The sequence below is a fragment of the Peromyscus eremicus genome, chromosome 15, assembly GCF_949786415.1.
Source record: "Peromyscus eremicus chromosome 15, PerEre_H2_v1, whole genome shotgun sequence".
NCBI classification, from domain to species: Eukaryota; Metazoa; Chordata; class Mammalia; order Rodentia; family Cricetidae; genus Peromyscus; species Peromyscus eremicus.
Genome location: NC_081431.1, coordinates 78,568,122 through 78,589,248, shown reverse-complemented (window position 1 = coordinate 78,589,248; position 21,127 = coordinate 78,568,122). Strand labels below are relative to the sequence as shown.

General features: G+C 46.3%; 1 protein-coding gene across 1 annotated transcript in view; it reads left to right on the top strand.

Annotated features, from left to right (window-relative positions):
- Window positions 1-11,245, top strand: part of Tsn (translin) — a 52,965-nt gene extending 41,720 nt beyond the window's left edge. Inside the window, exon 6 of the mRNA XM_059280397.1 lies at window positions 10,982-11,245. Within this exon, the coding sequence (XP_059136380.1) occupies window positions 10,982-11,230 (249 nt within the window). The 3' untranslated portion in view covers window positions 11,231-11,245. The remainder of the gene's footprint in view (window positions 1-10,981) is intronic.
- The last annotated feature ends 9,882 nt before the right edge of the window (window positions 11,246-21,127 follow it).

Here is a 21,127-nt window from a genome sequence, read left to right as displayed (position 1 = left end):
CTCCCCGTTGAGCACCCTAACCAACCAGCTCTCTTCAGTCTCTCCTTTCCCCTTTTGCCTCAGTCTCCTCAACCAGCCACTGCCTCTGGGGTTTTTGTTCCTCTGTAGGTCATATTTGAAAATTTACCCCCAATGCAACCATGTTGAGAAGTGGGGCTTCTAGGGGGTGGTAAGGTAATGTTGGAAATGGATGAATAGTTGTGGAGGTAGATAATTATGTGGGGGTCCTGATTACAGAAGCTATTTAGGAGTTCCACACCTTACCTGCTTCTGCTTTCCACTGTTGCATACAGCAAGAAGATTCTCAGCACACACACACCCTTGGGTGTCCAAGCCTCCAAACTGTAGGAAGAGGCTTTTCTTATAAGTCACTCAGTGTAGATATTGTGTCATAGCCAGAGAAATGTGGTAGAACACTTCTGGTGGCTGGGTCACTCCACTCTTCACACTCTGGCCAAGTGAGGCAGCACAGGTGTTCTCGGAAGGCCATCCTTTCTAGATGCTGCTGGGGTGGAGACAGGAGAATCCTTGAGGCTTGCTGGCCACACAGTCTAGTCGAATTGATGAGCTCCAGGTTCAGTGAGAGGCCTTTTCTCAAAGAGTAAGATGGGGAGTGATCAAGGCAGACAGTGAGCCTTGATCCCTGGCCTCCAAACACAGGTATGCATGCACACAGAGAGACAGGTGCACACAAGAAGAGAGAGGGCTGGCTGTGCTGGCATAGGCTGGTAATCCTGGCACTTGGGAGGTGAGGCAGGAGTCTTGAAATCAAAGCCAGCCTGGGATCAGTGGGTAAACGCACTTGCTACCAACCTTTGCAGCCTGAGTTTGATCTCAGGGACCCACACGGTTGAGGAAAGAACAGATATAAGTACCTAGAAGTGAAAAAAAAGTGCCTTTTTTTTTTACAGGGTCTTTGAACATAGCCCTGACTGTTCTGGAACATACTATGTAGACCAGGCAGCCTCATACTCACAGAGATCTGCCTTTATCTGCCTCTCTAGTACTGGGATAAAAGGCATGCATTACCTTTCCCAGCCAAAAATGTGATTTTTAAAATGTGGTAATAGAGACAGCACAAAAGAAGGAGGCATCTTAACCTTGAACCCTAATTCAGAAGTCCCATTTGACCAACTAGCAAGATAGTCACAACTTTAGATCCCCTCTCTGTGGGTAGAATGCCAGAATGCTTAGTCATGAAGCTACAGAAGGGGCAGGGGAAGGTGCAGGGGCACAGACATGGGCACGGGCATGGGCATGGGCAGGCAGCTTCCTAGGAAACAGGGAGATGGAGAGCGAGGCTTCTTGGAGGAAGTGACCCCTAGCATTATAGTCACACAATGCCCCTGGCAAGCAGGGGTTCTTAACCCCAGCTTTAGCAGGGTTTCCTGTGAATCTCAGCAAGCAGAAGCAAGGGCCTCTGATGTTAAAGGAAGTTGCAGCTTTGCATAGGGGCTGGAGATAAGGAATGCAATGCACTGTGGGTTGAGGACTTTTACAGGGTCCTTAGGTAGAAGGGTTGAAGTTAATGCCTAGATCCCAAATCTATACTTTAGGAATTGTTTTCTATAGTTTGTAAGTGTGAGGATGTTGCTCTGTGCTTAGTCTGCAGACTCCGATGCTGATGCTTAGTTACACACACTGCCCACAGCAGTCTGGGTTACATCATCTATCACTTGTTCAGACTTGAGCTAATGGACTCTTCCAGGTGCTGGTCTAGAGACATCTTCAGAGCAGCTAGCTGAGCTGACAGTATGTAGAGGGCCAGGGTTCTGGGTGTGATGTGTGGAATGTGCCAACTAAACTTCTGATACTTTATGTGAAGATAAAGCAAAGGAAACTATCTTGAGCTGCTGTGTGAGGGGCTGGACCTGGTGCCATACAGCACGAAACAGGAATCATGACTGAGGCTGGACTGAATGCCAGGGAGCATCAGCAACAGGTGGAATTCTGGATGAAAGGGCTTGATTTCTTGATACTTTAAAATTATCCATATAAAATGTTTGTTTATTTATTTAATGTGTTCTTAAGTGCGTGCATGCATGTGGTTGTATGTCTGCGTTCATGATACAGCACATGTGGAGGTCAGAGAATGACTTCTGGGAGTTGGTTCCCTTCTGTCACCATATAGGTCGAGAGGATCAAACTCAGGTGGTCAACTCAGCCGCAAGGCCCTTTAACTGCTGAGCCATCTTGCCAGCCCCTAAAAAAGGTCCATTTATGAAGAGTAGGATTTGCTGTTGTTTCTATTGCACACTTGGGCCATGCAGGGCATCTCATAAGTGACAGTTTCATTTTATTTCCTTCTTTTTTCCTTTTATTCTTCTCTCACATATTATACCCTGACCACAGTTTCCAGTTCTCCTCCTACCTCCCCTCTTCCCCAGATCCACTCCTTCTCCATTTCTCTTCCAAAAGAAGCAGGCCTCCCAGGGTTATCACCTGAACACTGCATAAAAAGTTCCAGTAAGACAAGGTACAAACCCCCATATCAAGGCTGGGTGAGGCAACCCAGTAAGAGGAAAAAGGTCCCAAGAGCAGGCAAAAGGGTCAGAGACACTGCCACTTCCACTGTTAGAGTCCTACAAGAACACCCAGCTATACAACTATAACATATATTCAGAGGACCTAATATAGACCCATATAGGGTCTGTGATTGTTGATTCAGTCTCTGTGAGTCCCTATGAACCCTGCTTAGTTGATTCTGTGGGTTGTGCTCTCGTGGTGTCCTTGACCCTTCTGGTTCCTGAAATCCTCCCCCAACATTTCTGGGTCCCCTGGCTCTGTGTAATATTTGACTGTGGGGCTGTGCATCTGCTTCCATCAGTTGCTGGAGGACACCTCTCTGGTGACAATTGGGCCAGGCACCAATCTACTAGTGCAGAATGTCACTAGCAATCATTTCATTGAATCTCCCCCTCCCCCAACACCAGTCATGTTTGATTCTATCCTGAGTCTCTGGGCTGTCTAGCCTCTGGTTCCTGGCCATTCAGGCAATGTCAGGAATGGGCTCTCTCTCATAGTGTGGGCCTCAAGTTGGATCAGTCATTGGTTGGCCATTCTCACAAATTCTATGCCACCATTACTCCAGCACATCTTGCAGGGTGGACAGATTATAGGTCAAAGGTTTTATGGCTGTGTTGGTGTCCCAGTCCCACTGCTGGAAGCCTTGCCTGGTTATAGAAGATGACTGATAAGCTCAGGCTCCATATCCCCTATTACTAGGAGTCTTCAATTGGGTCACTCTAGAAGATTCCAGGGAGTTTCCATTGCACTAGGTTTCTACATTGCCCCCCCCCAGTGCCCCCCAATTTCAGTTGTCTCTCCCAGTATGTCTGTCTCCACTCACCAACTGATACATCATGATCACACCTCTGCCCAGGGAGATCCATTCACCCCCCACCCCAGCCCTCCTTGTTACTTAGCCTCTCTGGGTCTGTGGACTGTAGCATGAGTATCCTTTATTTAACAGCTAATATCCACTTATAAGTGAGTACATACCATGTTTATCTTTTGGGGTCTGGGTTACCTCACTCAAGATGATTTTTTTTCTAGTTCTATCCATTTGCCTGCATATTTCATGATGTCATTGTTTTTTATTGCTGAGTAATACTACATTGTGTATATGCACCACATTTTCTTTATCCATTCTTTGGTTGAGAAACATCTAGGTTGTTTCCAGGCTCTGGCTATTACAAATAACGCGTCTATGAACATAGTTGACCAAGTGTCCTTGTGGTATGATTGAGCATCCTTTGGGGATATACCCAAGAGTAGTATAGCTGGGTTTTGAGGTAGATTGACTCTCAATTTTTTGAGAAACTGCCATGTTGATTTCCAAAGTGGCTGTACAAGTTTGCACTCCCATCAGGGGTGGAGGAGTGTTCCCCTTATTCCACATCCTCTCCAACATAGGCTGTCATTAGTATTTTTGATCTTAGCCATTTTGGCAGGTGTAAGATGGTATCTCCAAGTCATTTTGATTTATATTTCCCTGGTGGCTAAGGATGCTGAACATTTAAGTGTTTCTCAGCTATTTGAGATTATTTTGAGAACTCTTTATTTAAATCTGCACCCCATTTTTAAATTGGACTACGTGGTATTTTGATGTCTAGTTTCTTGAGTTCTTTATATATTTTGGAGGTCAGCCCTCTATCAGAAGTGAGGTTTGTGAAGTTTTTTCCTACTCTGTAGGCTGCTGTTTTGTCCTATTGACAGTGTCCTTTGCCTTACAGAAACTTTTCAGCTTCATGGGGTCCCATTTTTTCTTTCTTTCTTTCTTTCATTCTTTTTTTTTTCTAGACAGGGTTTCTCTGTGTAACAGTCTTGGCTGTCCTAGAACTCACTTTGTAGACCAGGCTGGCCTTGAACTCACTGAGATCCTCATGCCTCTGCCTCTCAAGTGCTGGGATTAAAGGCATGTGCCACCACATTTCTTCTTTTTGGTTTTTCGAGACAAGAATTCTCTGTGTTGTTTTAGTGCCTGTCCTGGATCTCACTCTGTAGACCAGGCTGGCCTTGAACTCATAGAGATCCACCTGGCTGTGCCTCCTGAGTGCTGGGATTAAAGGCATGTACCACCACCACCCAGCTAACCACCAAATTTCTTAATTGTTGATTTTAGTGCCTGTGTGATTGGTATTCTGTTCAAGAAGTTGTCTCCTGTGCCCATGGTCAAGGCTTTTTTCCCACTTTGTCCTCTATCAAGTTCAGTGTAGCTGGATTTATTTTGAGCTGTTTGATCCACTTGGACTTGAGTTTTGTGCATGATGATAGATATGGATCTATTTTCAATATTCTACATGTTGACATAAAGTTAGACCAGCACCATTTATTGAAGATGCTTTCTTTTTTTCCAATGTATATTTCTGGCTTCTTTATCAAAAATCAGTTGTCCATAGGTGGGTGAATTTATGTCTGGATCTAGTGATGACCTCATTTCCTGGTGTGCCAGTTTCCCATCATCTCACTTAACTCATGTCTATTTGGTATGCTAATCTCTTTTCTTCAGGTCTAAGGCAATTTTCCATCCTGCATGCTGCTGTCATGTTTTCCTATACAAATGCTGAAGAAAAAACTTCACAGTTCCCATTCTTCCTGAAGAAATATGAGCCGAATCAATCCCTATTTGCCCTCACAACTATGAACATCAGAGTTCTTCAGGGATTTAACCTGGTCTCAGGCCAAGAACAGAATTTGGTGGGCACTGTGAATTTTTTCTCCTTACTCTTGAATGGCTGCAGAGTCTGGGGATGATGGATAATTTTGGATGTAGAGTTTCTTTCCTGGCAACAGACACCCAGGTGATGACAGGGAACATTCTCTGCCCAGCACACTGCTCCATGACCACAATCCAAGGTTTACTTGTCACTCCACTCTGCTGATGAACTTCTCTACCGCAGTGACACAAGATGGTCAGACTCATGGCAGATTTATTGTGGTCCTCCTCCCATTCTTTATGGGGCCAGTTTTAATTAGCATCCATACAGAAAAGCCTTTGACTCCTGGACTGTGAATAACCATTATTAATAAAAGAGTGAGTGGCTTACAGAGGTGCTATTGCATATTTCCATATTAATAATGCCATAAATCCCCCCCCCCCCCGAGAATGGTATCTCAGAATGCAGAGGGTCACTTTTTTTTATTAACTCTGGGCTTTGGGTGGGGCTAGTAAGCCGGGGAAGGAGATGTGCAGAGGTCTGCCAAACAGTCTGGGTGCTGGGTCCTGACACTCCCCCGCTTGACTTTCTCATGTCCCTTTATGTGTATTACCACAGGGAATAAATAACTCAAGCCTGATTCCAGATGGAGGGGGTCAGGAGAACTGTCTGTTGAATTCATTTGCTCATTTATTGATTGGATAATCTGAGTTCTTTATTGGTTCTCCATATTAGCTGTCGGCTGTGAAGGTGGCAGGTCCCCCTTCCCCCTTTCCCCTTAGTTAGCTGTTACTCCGTTCTGTTGATGGTCTCCTTTGCTGTACAGACTTTCTAATGTCATGCAATTCCACTCACCACTCTTGCTATCATTCTGAGCAGTCGGAGTCAATGCCGGAAAGCTGTTGCCCGTCGTTGGACCTTGAGCTGTTCTGCTTGTGTTTTCTGATAGGAGTTTCAGGTCTCACATGAAAGTCCTTGATCCATTTTGTGTCAATCTGAAAATTCTTACTATTTTTATTTATGTTTATGTGTTTGTGGGGAGTGTATGCCGTGTGTGTGTGTGTGTGTGTGTGTGTGTGTGTGTGTGTGTGTATGCAGTGTTGCCAGCATGATTTGTTTTTTCCCCCGGCATGTTTTGATACCTTTATTGAAATTAGTTGGCCATAGCTGTATGGGTTTTTTTTTTTTTTTTTTTTTTTAGGTGGCCATAGCTGTGTGTGTGTGTGTGTGTGTGTGTGTGTGTTTTGGGGGGGCGGGGGTTCACCTTTGTTTTGAAGCAAAGTCTCTCACTGGCCTTGGGCTCAACCTATTCATCTAGTCTGGCCAGCCAGTGAGCCCCAGAGAGCCTTTGGGCTCTGCCTTCCCACTATTGAAATCACAAGTGAATGTTATTGCATTTGGCTATACAAATGAAAAACAATTGAATTCAGATTGCCAGGTTTGTGCAGCAAGCATTGTTCCCTGCTGGGCCACCTCCCAGCTGCATCCAGCTTTCTTCTGGGGGGGTCAAACTCAGTCTTCACACTTGTGTGTCCCCGCACAGGAGACCTTCCATATCTAAACTGCAGCCACCTATACTTTGCAGTGTGAAATGGATTCCTTGTTCAGAGCTATTCACCTGAGGGAGGAGTATGTGATTAAAACCAAACTGTTCTTTCTCAGCTCACAATCAAACTGTAAATATGGACGAAAACTGCATAGAATGCAAAAACTTCTCCACAGAGAACATTTTCTATGCAGATTTAATCAACATTGTTCTGTGCGTGACTACAAAAGGCGAAAGGCGTGTGGTTCTCTCTGTCTTTCTCTGAAAGCAAGGTCTGTCCCTGTCATCTTGGGTGGGTGACATAATTTTGCTGCTTGATTGGCTGCCAGCCAGTGGCCACTAGGACCCCCAGTTTCTCCCCTTCCCCATCATTTCAACTGTAGCAAACCCACCCTCAGCAAGTTGAGTGAAAACCTCCCAGACCACTTACGACGGGACTAAATACAAATCATTTTTTTCTGACATTTAAAACATTTGTTGTGTAAAATCATCTCTCAAATCTCCAGAAATGTTTATTTTTGTACTAAAAAGGCATGCATCCAACACTCAAAACAGATGTAGTCTTGAAAGCCCAAACTTACAGTATTTAAAGCTTACACTATTCCCCACTTTGGAATTAAATACCTGTGATCTTGGATTATTTGGTGTCAGTATTCTGAATTTTTCTTCCTCTTCCTTCTCTCCTTTGTTCCCTCCTTTCTTCTTTCCCTTCTTTCTGGAAGAGGAGGATCTGGAGGGGAGATTTTCTCTCTTGAGATATGTATTAGTCAGTGTTCCATCACTATAATGAAATACCTAAGACAATTAGCTTAGAAAGAGAAAAGTTCACAATTCCAATCCAAGATAGAATAGACACATTGCTTTTGGTTTCTGCCAGGGCCAGCATATCCTGGGGGGAGTGTGTGGTGGAGAAAATTTCTTACATCATGAGCAAGAAACAGAATGAGACAGGAGATGGGTTGCACAGTCCTCTTCAGACTCCATTGTGAACTAAGGGCCTCCCTGTGAGAATGATAAGAGGCGCTGGTTAGGTGCTGGTTACTGCAAGGAAAGGTTACAGTCACCACAAAACCCAGTATCAATATCAGAGCTTTATCAGGAGGAAGAGGGTTGGGGGTGGGGGGACAAGAGAACCAGGCCTGGAGAAGGACCAGGTGCAGAGAGAGAAAGATGGTAGGGGGAAGAGAGAACAGAACAAGGCTCTTTAAGGCACAGGTGAGCTTACAGAGCTGTGCCATACATGCGCAGATTGCATGACCATGCCACACATAGGTAATCATCAGCGCACACTGATGAGGTAAGACGTCAAGCTCCTGAACTGTGCATCTGCAGTCATGCAGCTGGAGCGGGGCAGAATCCCAACACTCCCACTAGGCACTAGCTCTTCTACACTTTCTCATGCTCTCTTTTTTTTGTGTGTGTATGTTTTGCCTGCATGTATGTCTGAGCACCACATGCATGCGCTGCCTGAGGAAGCCAGGAGAAGGTGTTAGATTTCCTGGGACTGGAGATTCAGGTGGTTGTGAGCCGCCATGTGGGTGCTGGAGATGAACCTGGGTCCTGTGGAAAAGCAGCCTGTGCTCTTCACTGCACAGCCATCTCTACCATCCCTAGCCCTTGTCTCTTAAAGGGTCTGTCGACTGGCAATGCCATAGGCTGGTGATCGGGACTTTAACACAGGCCTTTGGGGAGCACTCATCTGAGCCACAGTTTTGATGGTCTTTTCTAAATTTCTGCAGTCATTGGGATACCCAGCCTGTGTGGTGTAAGCCACGGATTGAGCAGCTACTGGGTTCTCAGCATCCCAGAATGTAGGCGGTCACTGAGATACCCAGACTGTGTGGCCTTAGCCAATCTGGTACAAAGCACCTTTACTTGTCCGTCTTGCTAGCCTAAAATTTCAGAAATGAAATCTCAGAAGACGCCCTCCATTCCCGATTTCTTCCTTCCCCATCTCCTCCTCTTCCTTCCCTTCCTCTTCCTCTTTCTCTCCTCTCTTCCCTCTCTTTCTCTTTTCTCCTTCCTTGGTAAGCCTTTCTGCTAGTCTACAGTTGAAGATTTTCCAGTCTTGAGGATCCAGTGCCTTAGCTCCGTTACCTGCACTTGTCCAAAACGGCCAAAAGAGGGCAGCAGACACAAGCGAGTCCACGTAGCTCCAGGATGCTGGCGGCTTTCTGGGAAACCTCAAAACCCGGATTCTGCCAAGCCTGCTGGCCTGTTTCTAAGCGTCTGAAGCACTTAATCCTCCGCAGAACATGATGTTAACGAGGAAGCCAAAAAAACTGGGAAAAGAAACAGTGAAAGCAAGCCAACCAGCAGAACAATAGGGAAGGGGCAACACAGTCCTTTCGCTGTGTCGAGGGGCTGGCTGGCTGGAAGTGCAGAAGCCAAGCCAGCAGGCTGCCTGGCCCCAGGTCAGTCCTGCACAGGCATTTGGAGCATCACCGTGGGTCGGGGTAGCATGTGTTTTCAATCCGGAGCACCTGAGCAAGATTGTTGTCTCTAGTTCCAGAGATACCTTTGTTAGGACCTGTCCCACATCCTCCCTGTGTCTGGCCCTGGTGATCATGGCCTCTTTTTCGGTGGCATATTCCAGTCTTTATTCTAGCAGTCACTTCCCACTCAGCCCTGGGTTCCCGCCGAATATTCTCAACAGAACTCAGCTACTCAACCTTTGGCCATCCTGGGTAGTTCACAATAAGCGAGGCCTGGGGACCTTTAGGCATACCAGCGTCCTCAGTCCTTCCTATGGAGGCTACAAGACGGGGCCAGTGCTGCTGGGACTGTCCTAGGGCCAGCACTGAGTATGTATTCGTTAAGTAAACCAAGTGGCAAGGGGGCTCTGGAAAGGGCAAAGGAGTCCTAGAGGCAAGATCAGCAACCCCCATTTTTCAGGGACCACCCGGGCTTGCCTGCCAAGCAAGGCTTGCCTAGGGCCCCCTGCGGGGTTCTGGGAGTGGTTTCTACTTCCAGGAGCCTGGCTTTTATCTTTTCACTTCTTTCTTTCAAACCAGCACCTCTTTCCTGCAGAGCATGGGCAAGGCCATCACTGCTGAGCAGGAGCCAAGCTTTGTTCTCATCAAGGGATGAGTCTCCTGAGAAAACCTCAGCCTAGGGCTTTCTTCCTGGAAATCTCTCTCTCTCTCTCTCTCTCTCTCTCTCTCTCTCTCTCTCTCTCTCTCTCTCTCTCTCTCTGTGTGTGTGTGTGTGTGTGTGTGTGTGTGTGTGTGTGTGTGTGTGTTGGGAGGGAGGTGCGGTAGGGTAGTCACTTTTCAGCTTAATGGAAGCAACTGAGCAGGAACTCCGTTTTGAAACCGCAGTCCACAATGGAAGGTTTCCTAAGTTTATTTTCTGTTGCTGTAACCAAACACCCGACAGAAACAACACAAGAGAGACAGGCTTATTTGAGCTTAGAATTTACAGGACAGTTCATCACTGTGCCGATGACAAGGCAGAAGGAGCTTGAAGCAGCTGCTCACAACTGAACCCACAACCAGAAATCAAGAGTAGTGCACACACGCTTGTTCACACTCAATTTCTCTGCTACATACAGTCCAGGATGCCTGGTCCAGAGATGGCCCAATCCACAATTAAGACGATCAATTAAGATGATCAAAATATTCCCCTCTGTCCAGAGATTCAGCTCCCCCAAAACATCAAGCTGATAATTATCACTAACCATGACACACACACACACACACACACACACACACACACACACACACACTATACTGTCATCTGCTGGAAAGGGGAGAATGGAATGGGATGAGGTTCTGGTGATGGTCTCGGCTTGGTAGAACTGACTGGAGCCCAGCATGGGCATCCCTCCCTGTACATTCTCCTTGACTCCTCACACACCACTGTGCTCACTCACCCTCAGTGATTTTGTCTGACGTCCAGGTAGTTTCTAGCATCTCTCAGGGCTGTGTGAGTGATGCCTGATGTGGGACCAAGGCTTGAGTGACATTCTGATTATGATATACAGGACTCAGGTGCTCTGTGGAGAAGATGAAGCTGCCAGCAGTGTTAATAAGACTCAACTCTTCACTTGAGCCCAACATGGGCCCAGGAGAGGAATATGAAGTTGCAGAGGAGGAGAGCAAAGCAATAAAGAAAATGGAAATCTTTGGGGTGTCGGTGCTGTGGGAATAGATGGGAGAATGGCACCGAGTCCAGCTTTCAAAGGCTTGAAATTTCCTCAGGGAAAAGAAAGGGGCAGGAAAGGGCAGAGCTGACCTATAAAACAATCCTTTCCTTACTTTTTTTATTTTCGCAGATGCCTGGAATATTAGCTAAAAGGATGAGAGAGAAAACAGTCTACTTCCACACAGCTTCTCCAACAGTCGGGGTTGCTCCTGCCACCTCAGTTTTATTAGAAGATGAGAGATTGGGTGGGGCTTTTAAAAACAGAACAAAAAACAAGATCACACTGTGTAACACTGGTTGGCCTAGAACTCACTGTGTAGGCCAGGCTAGCCTTGAACTCAGAGTCCACTTGCCGCTGCCTCTTGAATGTTGGGATTAAAGGCATTTGCTACAGTGCCTGGCTGAGGGATTTTTTTTTTTTTTGAGAGTTTCATGCATTTATACAGTGGAATATCACAGCCACCCCATTTCCCTTTCCAATTCCTCCCATATTGCCCCCAACACAGTCTCCTCCCAATCCAACTTCATATGCTGTCTTTGAAAATAATCTTGGGGCTGGAGAGATGGCTCAGAGGTTAAGAGCACTGACTGCTCTTCCAGAGGTCCTGAGTTCAATTCCCAGTAACCACATGGTGGCTCACAACCATCTGTAATGAGATCTGGTGCCCTTTTCTGGCCTGCAGTCACATATGCTATATACATAATAAATGAATAAATCTAAAAAAAAAAAGAAAATAATCTTGATAATAGTTCTCCGTAAGGGATGGGGCCTGGCTATGCTTTCCCGTTTATGCTAGAATCGTGGCTGGCTTAACCTTGCACATTTCACAGTACGCCTCCCTATATTCTCCCCCATCCCCATGTTTCCAGAGCTGTTGGGGGTGTGGGAGTCTGTGCGTGTGCAAAGTAACAGTAACTAAGTGGTCATGTGGTCATATTGCCCTCTAACATTACGTTTGTACCCTGGAAAGCACTCAGCCTTGGTCAGAGCAGCTTCTTCCCTCGGTGGACAGTGGTCAGCAGGAAGACGCAGAACTGGTCACAGTGCTGAGAAGATGAGGGCTCAGACGTCAACGACACATCAACCCACACACGCACAGACTTTTCTACACTAGGGCCTATGGCATTCAGTGGGGGAACCCTGTAATGAAAAGGGCAGTTGCTTCGTGGCCACATGGTAAGTGCCAGTTTTTGTGCTAAGTTTTGCATCTCCATCTCATCCCTGAGAGTCCCACGAGCCTTGGGAACTCAATTCTACTTTCTTTCTGGGCTGATAACCACTGAAGCTCTGTGAGGTCTGTGATTGTTTTAGGGTTTCTATAGCTATGATAACATACCATAACCAAAGCAACTTGAGAGGGGAGTGTTTATATCATCGTATAGGTCGCAGTACATTATCCAGGGAAGCCAAGGCAGGAGCTGAAGCAGAAGCCATGGTGGAGGGCTGCTTAACAGCTTGCTCCCTGTGGATTGGTCAGTGTGCTCTCTTATAGGACCCAGAGCCACAAGCACAGAGATGGCACTGCCCACATGAACTGGGCCTTCCTGCATCAATCATTAATCAAGTAAATGTAGCCGGGCGGTGGTGGCGCACGCCTTTAATCCCAGCACTCGGGAGGCAGAGCCAGGCGGATCTCTGTGAGTTCGAGGCCAGCCTGGGCTACCAAGTGAGTTCCAGGAAAGGCGCAAAGCTACACAGAGAAACCCTGTCTCGAAAAACCTAAAAAAAAAAAAAAAAATCAAGTAAATGTACCATCAGCTTGCCCAGACTAGTCTGGTTGGGGGTTTTCTTCATTGAGGTTCCCTCTTTCCAAATGACTCTAGCTGGTGTCAAATTGACATAAAACAATCCAACACAATAACCATCTAGAAGATTCCATGCGATCTGCAAGCTTTCCTTAATTATAAGTCCCATAGTCTTCTGGTTCTGCTGAAACCCAAAATCCTCATTTCTTAGGGAAGACAGCTGGGGGAGTTGCATTGCCTCCAAGCACTCTGTTCTCTGCAGCCTCCTGCCTTCCTGACATTTCGGGCTTGCTGCCTGGAGCAGAAGGCATGCCTAAGTTTATAACTTCAGGTGGATGGAGAAGCACACTTTGGCTGAGAGGAGGGGTCACCTTCTATAGTCCTGTGGGGTGCAGGAGTCCCTTGCCATAGCCTGACTCCCTGCAGAAGGGAAGGAAAAGTGGGAAGGCATTTATTTGTCTCAGCAACTCATGCTGTTTTTACCTCATCAACACTGGGAAGTGGGGAGAGAAGCAGTCTCTCAGGTACTCATCTGGGAAGCAGGAGGCATGCAAGAGGGATATGTCCCAGAGGGCTGTCTTGTTCATTCTGGGGAAGTGGATGTGCTTGGTGGGTTCTTTCTTGAGGTCCTATACATGGTTTTCAATGCTGAGGCCTCAGGTCACAGGAAGCGACAAGGGCTTCCTCATCAGGATGGGCAGGTGCTGAGCCTTCTTTGCTGCTTGGGGTGGCATGGCGTGGGCGTGAGCCTTGGCTGGGAGAGAGAGAGCTTGTGGCCAGCTTTTGCTTCCATGTAGTCTAACATCACAGAAGCAGGTTCAGGTCAGATCAGGGGCTGACCTCTCTGTAACTGAGAGTGCTGTAACCCTGGCAGGCTTGGTGAAGGGTGAGACCAGTGTTCAACAACGGGAGAACTGAAGCAGAAAGGCTTTGCTGTTTGTTCCAGTGTGGACCCTCAGGGGCTCCCTTCCCTGTACCACATGGGGCATTATATAAAAGCACAAATATGAACATAAAGAGGGTTCTGGGTTGCTTGGGCTCCAGTGTGGTGTGCTGGGGGCCCCTAGGACCTTGGTTTTCACCGGAGGGCAGCTGAGCAACACATGCTCCTGTTGTCTGTCTGTCTCTGTAGTGCATATCCCAGTGGAACCTGGACCTGCTTGCTGGCTCTGTTCCTGCCAGCTCTGAATCCCATAGCCAGACAAGAGTTGCTTGCCAGTGTTTTGGGGACAGCCTTCCAGCTCCTATTCTGTCCCCACATTCATAAATTAACAAGAAGATACTCTGCTAGGCCAGTTAGTACATTTGGACTGGCAGCTAGAACTTCAGTCTCTGGCACTGTCTCCGGGGATGCCCTGGAGTAGGGCATGGCCATGCTCCACAACATCAACCTGCAAGAGGCAGGGTTGCACCTTAAGTACCAGTTATGGATTGACTGTGGATTTATTTAAGCTCTTCCTGCACCTGTTTATGTTTCATTAAACTCTTTTATTGATCCTCTTAATTCTCCCTTTGCTGATTTACTTCTAGGCCCTGACTTCACACCCTTCTCTCAGGCTCATTTTCAAGGGTTTTCTACCATGTATCTGTAGCCCAGTGCCCTGAAGCAGCCCACAGAGCAGGCCATCAGAAGCCACATGGTCCTTACATCCCTCCTCCTCCTTTCTGAAGCTGGAGGAAGGTCAATCTCTCTCTCTCCATGTCTATTCTGAACTTGCCTTTTTTTCAGCCTCTTCCCCATCCAGTCCTCCTCCATTTCTCTTCAGAAAAGATCAGGCCTCCCATGGATACCAACCAGCCATGGCATATCAAGTTGCAGTAAGTCTAGGCACTTCCGCTTCTATTAAGGCTGGACAAGGCGACCTGGTAGGAGGGAAGGGTCCCAAAATTGGACAACAGAGTCAGAGGCATGCTGGGGGATGTCTTTCTGTATGCTGTGAATATATGTTGTCCCCATTGGTTAATAAACTGTTTTTGTCTATGGCAAGGCAGCTGAGAGGCAGGCAGGAAAGGAGAGAGACAAGAAAGGGAGAGGTGGGGTCAGGAGAGTGACGCCATCCTGCTGCCAGAGAGCAGCATGTAATGACACACAGGTAATGCCACAGAACATGTGGCAATACATAGATTAATAGTTATGGGTTAAGATATAAGAGCTAAGTAGCAAGAGGCCTGCCATAGACTATACAGTTTGTAAATACTATAAGCCTCTGTGTATTTACTTGGCTATGAGTGGCTGCAGGACCAGGCCGGACACAGGAAAACTTTCCAACTACAGAGACAGCCCCTGATCCTCTATTAGGAGTCCCACAAGAAGACTAAGCTATATAACTGTCATATATGTAGAGCCCAGGTCAGTCTCAGGCAGGCTCCCTGGTTGGTGATTCAGTCTCTGTGAGCCCTTTTGAGCCGCAGATTACTGAACTTCCCTTTAATGCACCAAATAAGCAATAAATCTTTTATTTGATTTTATTTTTCTGATGTTTGAGTGTGTGTGCATGTGTGTGTGTGTATGTAAGCCAGATGTTAGTTTCTGGTGTCATTCCTCAGGAGTTGCATACCTTGTGTTTAAAACGTTTTTTTTTTTTTTTTTTTTTTTTTTTTTTTTACATTTTGTGTATGTACACATGTATGCTATGGTGTGTGTGGAGATTGGAGGACAATTTGTGGGAGTCAGTTCTTAGATTCCACCACGTGGATCCTAGGGATTGTCAGACTTGGTGGCAGGTCTCTTTCCCTGCTGGACCATCTCACTGTCTTCCACCTTGCTTCTTGAGATAGGATCTCTACTGGCTTGGAAGTCCCCAGGTTGGCCAGTGATCCCCAGAGAGCTACCTGTCCCTGCTTCTTACCTATGGGATTACAAGTGTGTTACCACACTCGTCATTTATACTTAATGGGTTCTGGGAGATTGAGCTCAGTTCCTCATGCTTGCATGACAAACATTTTACTGACAGCCATCTTACTGGCCCAGCAATGAGTCTTTGATGGCACAATTTCAAGTCACTGTTTTTCTAGTGGTGAAGAGACTTGAGTATTGTCTTAGTTAGGGTTTCTATTGCTGTGAAGAGATGCCATGACCATGATAAACTCTTATAAAGGAAGCATTTAATTAAGGTGGTGGCTTACAGATCAGAGATTTAGTCCATTATCATCATGGCGGAGAGCATGGCAGCTGGGAGTTTGGTGGTGTGCAGGCAGACATGGTGCTGGAGAGGGAGCTGAGAGTTCTTAGATCTTGACTTACAGGCAACAGGAAGTGGTTTGAGACATTGGGTGTGGCTAAGGCATATATGAGACCTCAAAGCCTGCCTCCACAGTGACACATTTTCTTCAACAAGGCCATACTTACTCCAACAAAGCCACACCTCCTAATAGTGCCAATCCCTTTGAGATTCATTTTCTTTCAAACGAGCACAAGTATGAAGGCCTTTAGACTCCACTTTCTGTCTGACTCTGTGTTTTATTTTGGGTGGGAGACTGTGACATGTATGACACCCACAATCCATTATGAGGGCTTAAAAGGGGTTATTTTGCAGAACACAGATTGGACCAGACTGGGAAATTTATTGATAGTCTTTTAATCCATTCTCTGTTGTTCTCCCAAATTGGGGATTTTGTTAGAAATATAGTGGGTCTTCTATCAAAAAAAAAAAATTTTTTTTTGAGGCAGTGTCTCACTATGTAGCCTTGGCTGTCCTCAAATTCACAGAGATCTACTTGCCTTTGCCTCTGCCTCTGCCAAATTGGGTTCTGTTTAGACTTGGCACTTAAAATATCCTCACTGTATGGTTATTTTGGCAGAATGGAATGGAGCCTTGACTGCCTTGTTCACATGGTTCTTGTTTTCTCTTTCTTCTGTAGACAAAGGTCTAGTTTTCCTAGTCCTGATCCTCCAGAGTAGCTACCCATCTGTCCTTGTTATATTCCTGCCAACCACTACTTGTGACTAGGTCTTCCATTTACAGTTGATCTGAGTTATGGGAAAAATAGTTGCTTAATATTTTGGTTTTAATTGATCTGGATTGACTGATTTTTTATTTACAAGATGTCTTAGCCAGGTTGTCCTAAACTGTCTGTGGAGCAAAGGATGACTTTGAACTTCCCTCTTACCATCCATCACATTCCCTAAGAGCTAGGGTTACAGGTGTGTCCTATGTAAACTGACATTTCCTGTCCTGATTGCCTGGTCCCAAATAAACACACAGAGGAGTATATGAATTATATATGCTTGACCAATAGCTCAGACTTGTTACCAGTAACTCTTACATTTAAAATAACCCATTTCTATTAATTTATGTATTGTTATGTGGCTTGTGGCTTTACCTGTTCTCTAGAATGTTTTGGTGTCTGAGTGGCTGGCTGGCTAGCATCTCTCTCTCTCTCTCTCTCTCTCTCTCTCTCTCTCTCTCTCTCTCTCTCTCTCTCAACTGCCCTGACTCTGCCCTTCTCTCCCAGCACTCTTCCTGTGTCAGGCTGTCTTGCCCAATCTCTTTCTGTCCTACTATTGGCCAATCAGTTTTATTATTAACAATGAGCATAATCCACAGCGTCTTTACATGGCTATGCCTCTTATAAGCTGGAGATAGAGCTCAGAGCTTGGTACATATTAGGAAAATCCCCCACCAACTGAGACACATACCCAATCCTCTGTCTCTGTTTTTCTAAGGAGAGAAACAGAAAATGGTGAGTACATTCTCAATATTTGGGGTGATCAACCAGTATTACCGTTTTTCTTCCTCTCCAACGTCACACAACCAAATAGAAAATGGCAGAATCTTTTTCAAAGAGGTGGACTGACCTTTGTAGAGGGGTTTATCTCAACACTCCTTTGCTCTCTAGTTCCAGCACAGTGGATGGCCATGTGGCTTTCCTCTGTGTGGTCTCTAGGCTGCAGCTGAGCTCCCATGGGAGATTATGAATCTTCATCCTGACAGGAACTGTTTTTCTGTGTTTCCTCACAGCCTGCATATCTCTGGGGCTGCTTTGGAAGTCCCCTCATTAGTAGGTCTGGGAGTCACGATGACAGTCTTTCAGCAAGTGGAAGAATGTCTTGTGGGATCCTGTTTTTGATTTGCAGCAAATATCTTTTCGGGATGGTGGTGGGATTGCTCAGGTATTTCTTCAAGTGTGATCTTTATTGATTCCTATTGAAGTTTGGCTCTTTCAGATGTGCTCTGGTAAACCACTCATACTGAGTAGCAGCAGCAGTACTGATAATAATCAAGTGAACTAATAACTCCTACTCCTGCACAGGCATTTTGTTAGATGCTTGTGAAATACAGTGGGTCTTCTACTAAAAATGTGAACACATACACACACACACACACACACACACACACACACACACACACATTTTGAGACAAAAGTTTCATGTATCTCAGGTTGGCCTCAACCTTGCTATGTAGCTGAGGATGATCTTGAACTCTCAATTCTCCTTACCTTCATCTCTGACTTATAGATGTGCACCACCATGGCTAGTTTTATATAATACTTGGGATTGAACTCAGGGCTTCATGAACACCCAAAAAACACTACCAGCTGAGCTATGTCAACAGCCCTTCATGAAATAGTATCAGTGTCAGTTGCATTTTGTCCTTGTAGAACTGAGGCTCGGCTAGGAGTATGAACCCTGCCTCCCCGTCACAGTACTAGTGGCAAAGCTGAGACTAACCTGTGATCCATTCAAGGATGGGATGCTCATGCCTTCATGGTGACACTTTCCCTAACAGGAGCAGTGGGATCTGGGCAGAGAGAAGGCTGAAGCCAGCTAAGAGGTCCAGAGAGGCTTTAAAGAGGTGGGCCCCTTATTAATCTTGGGTTGGGGTGTGTGTGTGTGTGTGTGTGTGATAATCTATCTGGCTGTGTATCTGAGGGTGGCCTGGAACTCACAGAGATCCACCCTCCTCTGCCTCCTGAGTGCTGGGATCAAAGCTGTATGCCACCATGCCTGGCATTGGCCCTCTTTCCTGGACATTGTGGTCCTATATCTTTACTCTCATCTGTGACTTCTGTCCCTAGATATGATCCTTGTTCAACATGGTTTGAAGCTGAGAGTTTACACTGGCTAGAAGGACAAAGTGACAGGGATCCACATTGAAGAACAAGCTCTTCCTTTAATAGAAAACAGACAGCAGTGTCATAATGTAATTGTGTGTGTGTATATGTGTGTGTTTGCATGTGTGTTCCCATGCATGCATGTGGACACCAGCGGCCAATGTCAGGTGTTTTCCTCATCGATCTTCACCTTGTTTATGAACTGTAAACTTTTAAACATTTATTTTTATTTACTGTGTATATAGGGCATGACACGGCACACATGGAGAGGTCATGACAACTTGTGGGATTCGGTTCTCTCCTACCATGTGGTTTCTGGGGATCAAACTCAGGGTGTCAGACTTGGCAGCAAGCACCCCACTGAGCCAGCTTGCCAGCCCCCCACCTTATTTTTTGAGATGAGGTCTCGTCTCTTCCTGAGCCTGAAGCTTGTTGATTTGTCTTGACTGGCTGGCAGGTGAGCCCCTGGGAGTGCCTTGTCTTCATCTTCTTAGTGCTGGAATTACAGGTTTGTGAGTGATGTCTGGCTTCTTTGTGTGGTTTGGGTAACTGGAACCCAGGCCCTGCATCTCATTTGCAAGCCCTTTCCTGCCTGAACCATCTTCCTGGCCTTGCTTGTTGAATATTTACCAGCAGCATTCTAGAATCAGGTACCCACAACATTCACACTGGCTCTGAGACAGGCAGCCTTGCTCTTCCCCTGATGTCGGCTGAGCTCGTAAGCATGAGTCCATAACTACATAGTACCTTCCTTTCATCAAAACCTAGAGCAGCTAAAATACATATTTTTTTGGATACAACTAGAGAGGTGCATCACCTACTAATCAAGGAAAATCAAGAACTTGTTTTTGGTCCCATTGTCTTGTACCTTGAAACTTAAGAAACCGTAAGTGAAGGAGAGAGCCACAGGCTGCTCTGTTCTCACCATCTGTGGGAAAACCATTGTACAAGAGAAAGAGCTGACTGTCACTGAACTCTGTAAGTGACAACAAGGAGCAGTGTGGCTCCATACACTGGCTTGGTGTCTCTCTGGAGGGCCAAACCTGATGGAGGTGGGGCATCCCCTCAGGTAGTGATGGCATGCTGGATGATGATGGCTTAAAGCATGCCAGAGGCCAGGGGAGAAACAAACTGGTGATGTCTCGCTCTCTCCTTCTCCTCTCCTTCTCCTCTCCCTTCTCCTCTCCTCCCTCCCTTCTTTTCTCTTTCTCTTTGTGCTTGGGACTGCGGCAGTAACCATGCTGGAAAAGTGCTCTTCAACTGTGCTATATCTTTAGCACTCATGGGGTGTGTGTGTGTGTGTGTGTGTGTGTGTGTGTGTGTGTGTGTGTTACACTTGCCTGTACCTACATGTATGGAGGACAGGGCTCAAGCTTGGGTGTTTTCCTCTACTGCACACCATATTAGTTTTTCGGGAGAGGGTCTCTCGAACCTGCTGCACACTGATTTCCTGCACCGTCAACCCGTGTTTATTTAGTTAGTCCTTTCATTCTTATTTGTGTGTGTGTGTGTGTGTGTGTGTGTGTGTGTGTGTGTGCATGCTCATGGTGTGTGAGTGCATCACATGGTGTGTGAGTGCATCACATGGTGTGGTGTGTGAGTACAGCACATGGTGTGTGAGTACAGGTATACACATGCCCCAGCATGTGCACTGAGATAAGATGACAACCTTGGGTGTCAGCCCTCACCTTCTACCTTGTTTGAGATACAGTCTCTCGTTTCTCAATGTGTACACCAGGCTAGCTAGCCCGCAAACTTCTGGGGAGTCTCCTGTCTCTGCCTTCCATCTCCCCGTAAGAGCGCCTGTGTTACAGATGTCTTTTTTGTCAACTTGATGCAAACCTAGACACACCTGGCAAAAGGGAGTCTCAACTGAGGAATTTCTTCTATCAGATTGGCTGTGGGCATGTCTGTGGAGGAGTTTTCCTGAGACTAATTGATGTACTTGATGTAATGACAGCCAGCTGTCAGTCCAGCCCCCCTCTGTGGGTGGTACCATCCCCTGGCAGATGATCTTGGCCTGTGTAAGAAAGGTAGCTCAGCAAGCCAAGGGGAGCAAGCCAGTGGGCAGCACTCTTCTCTGGTGTCTGCTTCAGTTCCTGCCTTGACTTCTCTGCTGATAGACTATAACCTGTTGGCCACATACATCCTCTGTCTCAGTTAGGGTTGCTATTGTTGTGATGAAATAGCACGGCTGAAGGTAACTTGAGGAGGAAAGAGTTTATTTTGCTTAGACTTCCACATCACTGTTGATAACTGAGGGCAGGCAGGGCAGGAACTCAAGCAGGGCAGGAACCTGGAGACAGGAGCTGATGCAGAGGTCATGGAGGAGTGCTGTTTGTTGACTTACTCAGGCTGCTTTCTCATAGAATCCAAGACCACCAGCCAAGAGATGGGACCACACACAATAGTTTGGGTCCTCCCCCATTGATCATGAATTAAGAAAATACCTATAGACTTGCCTACAGCCAAATCT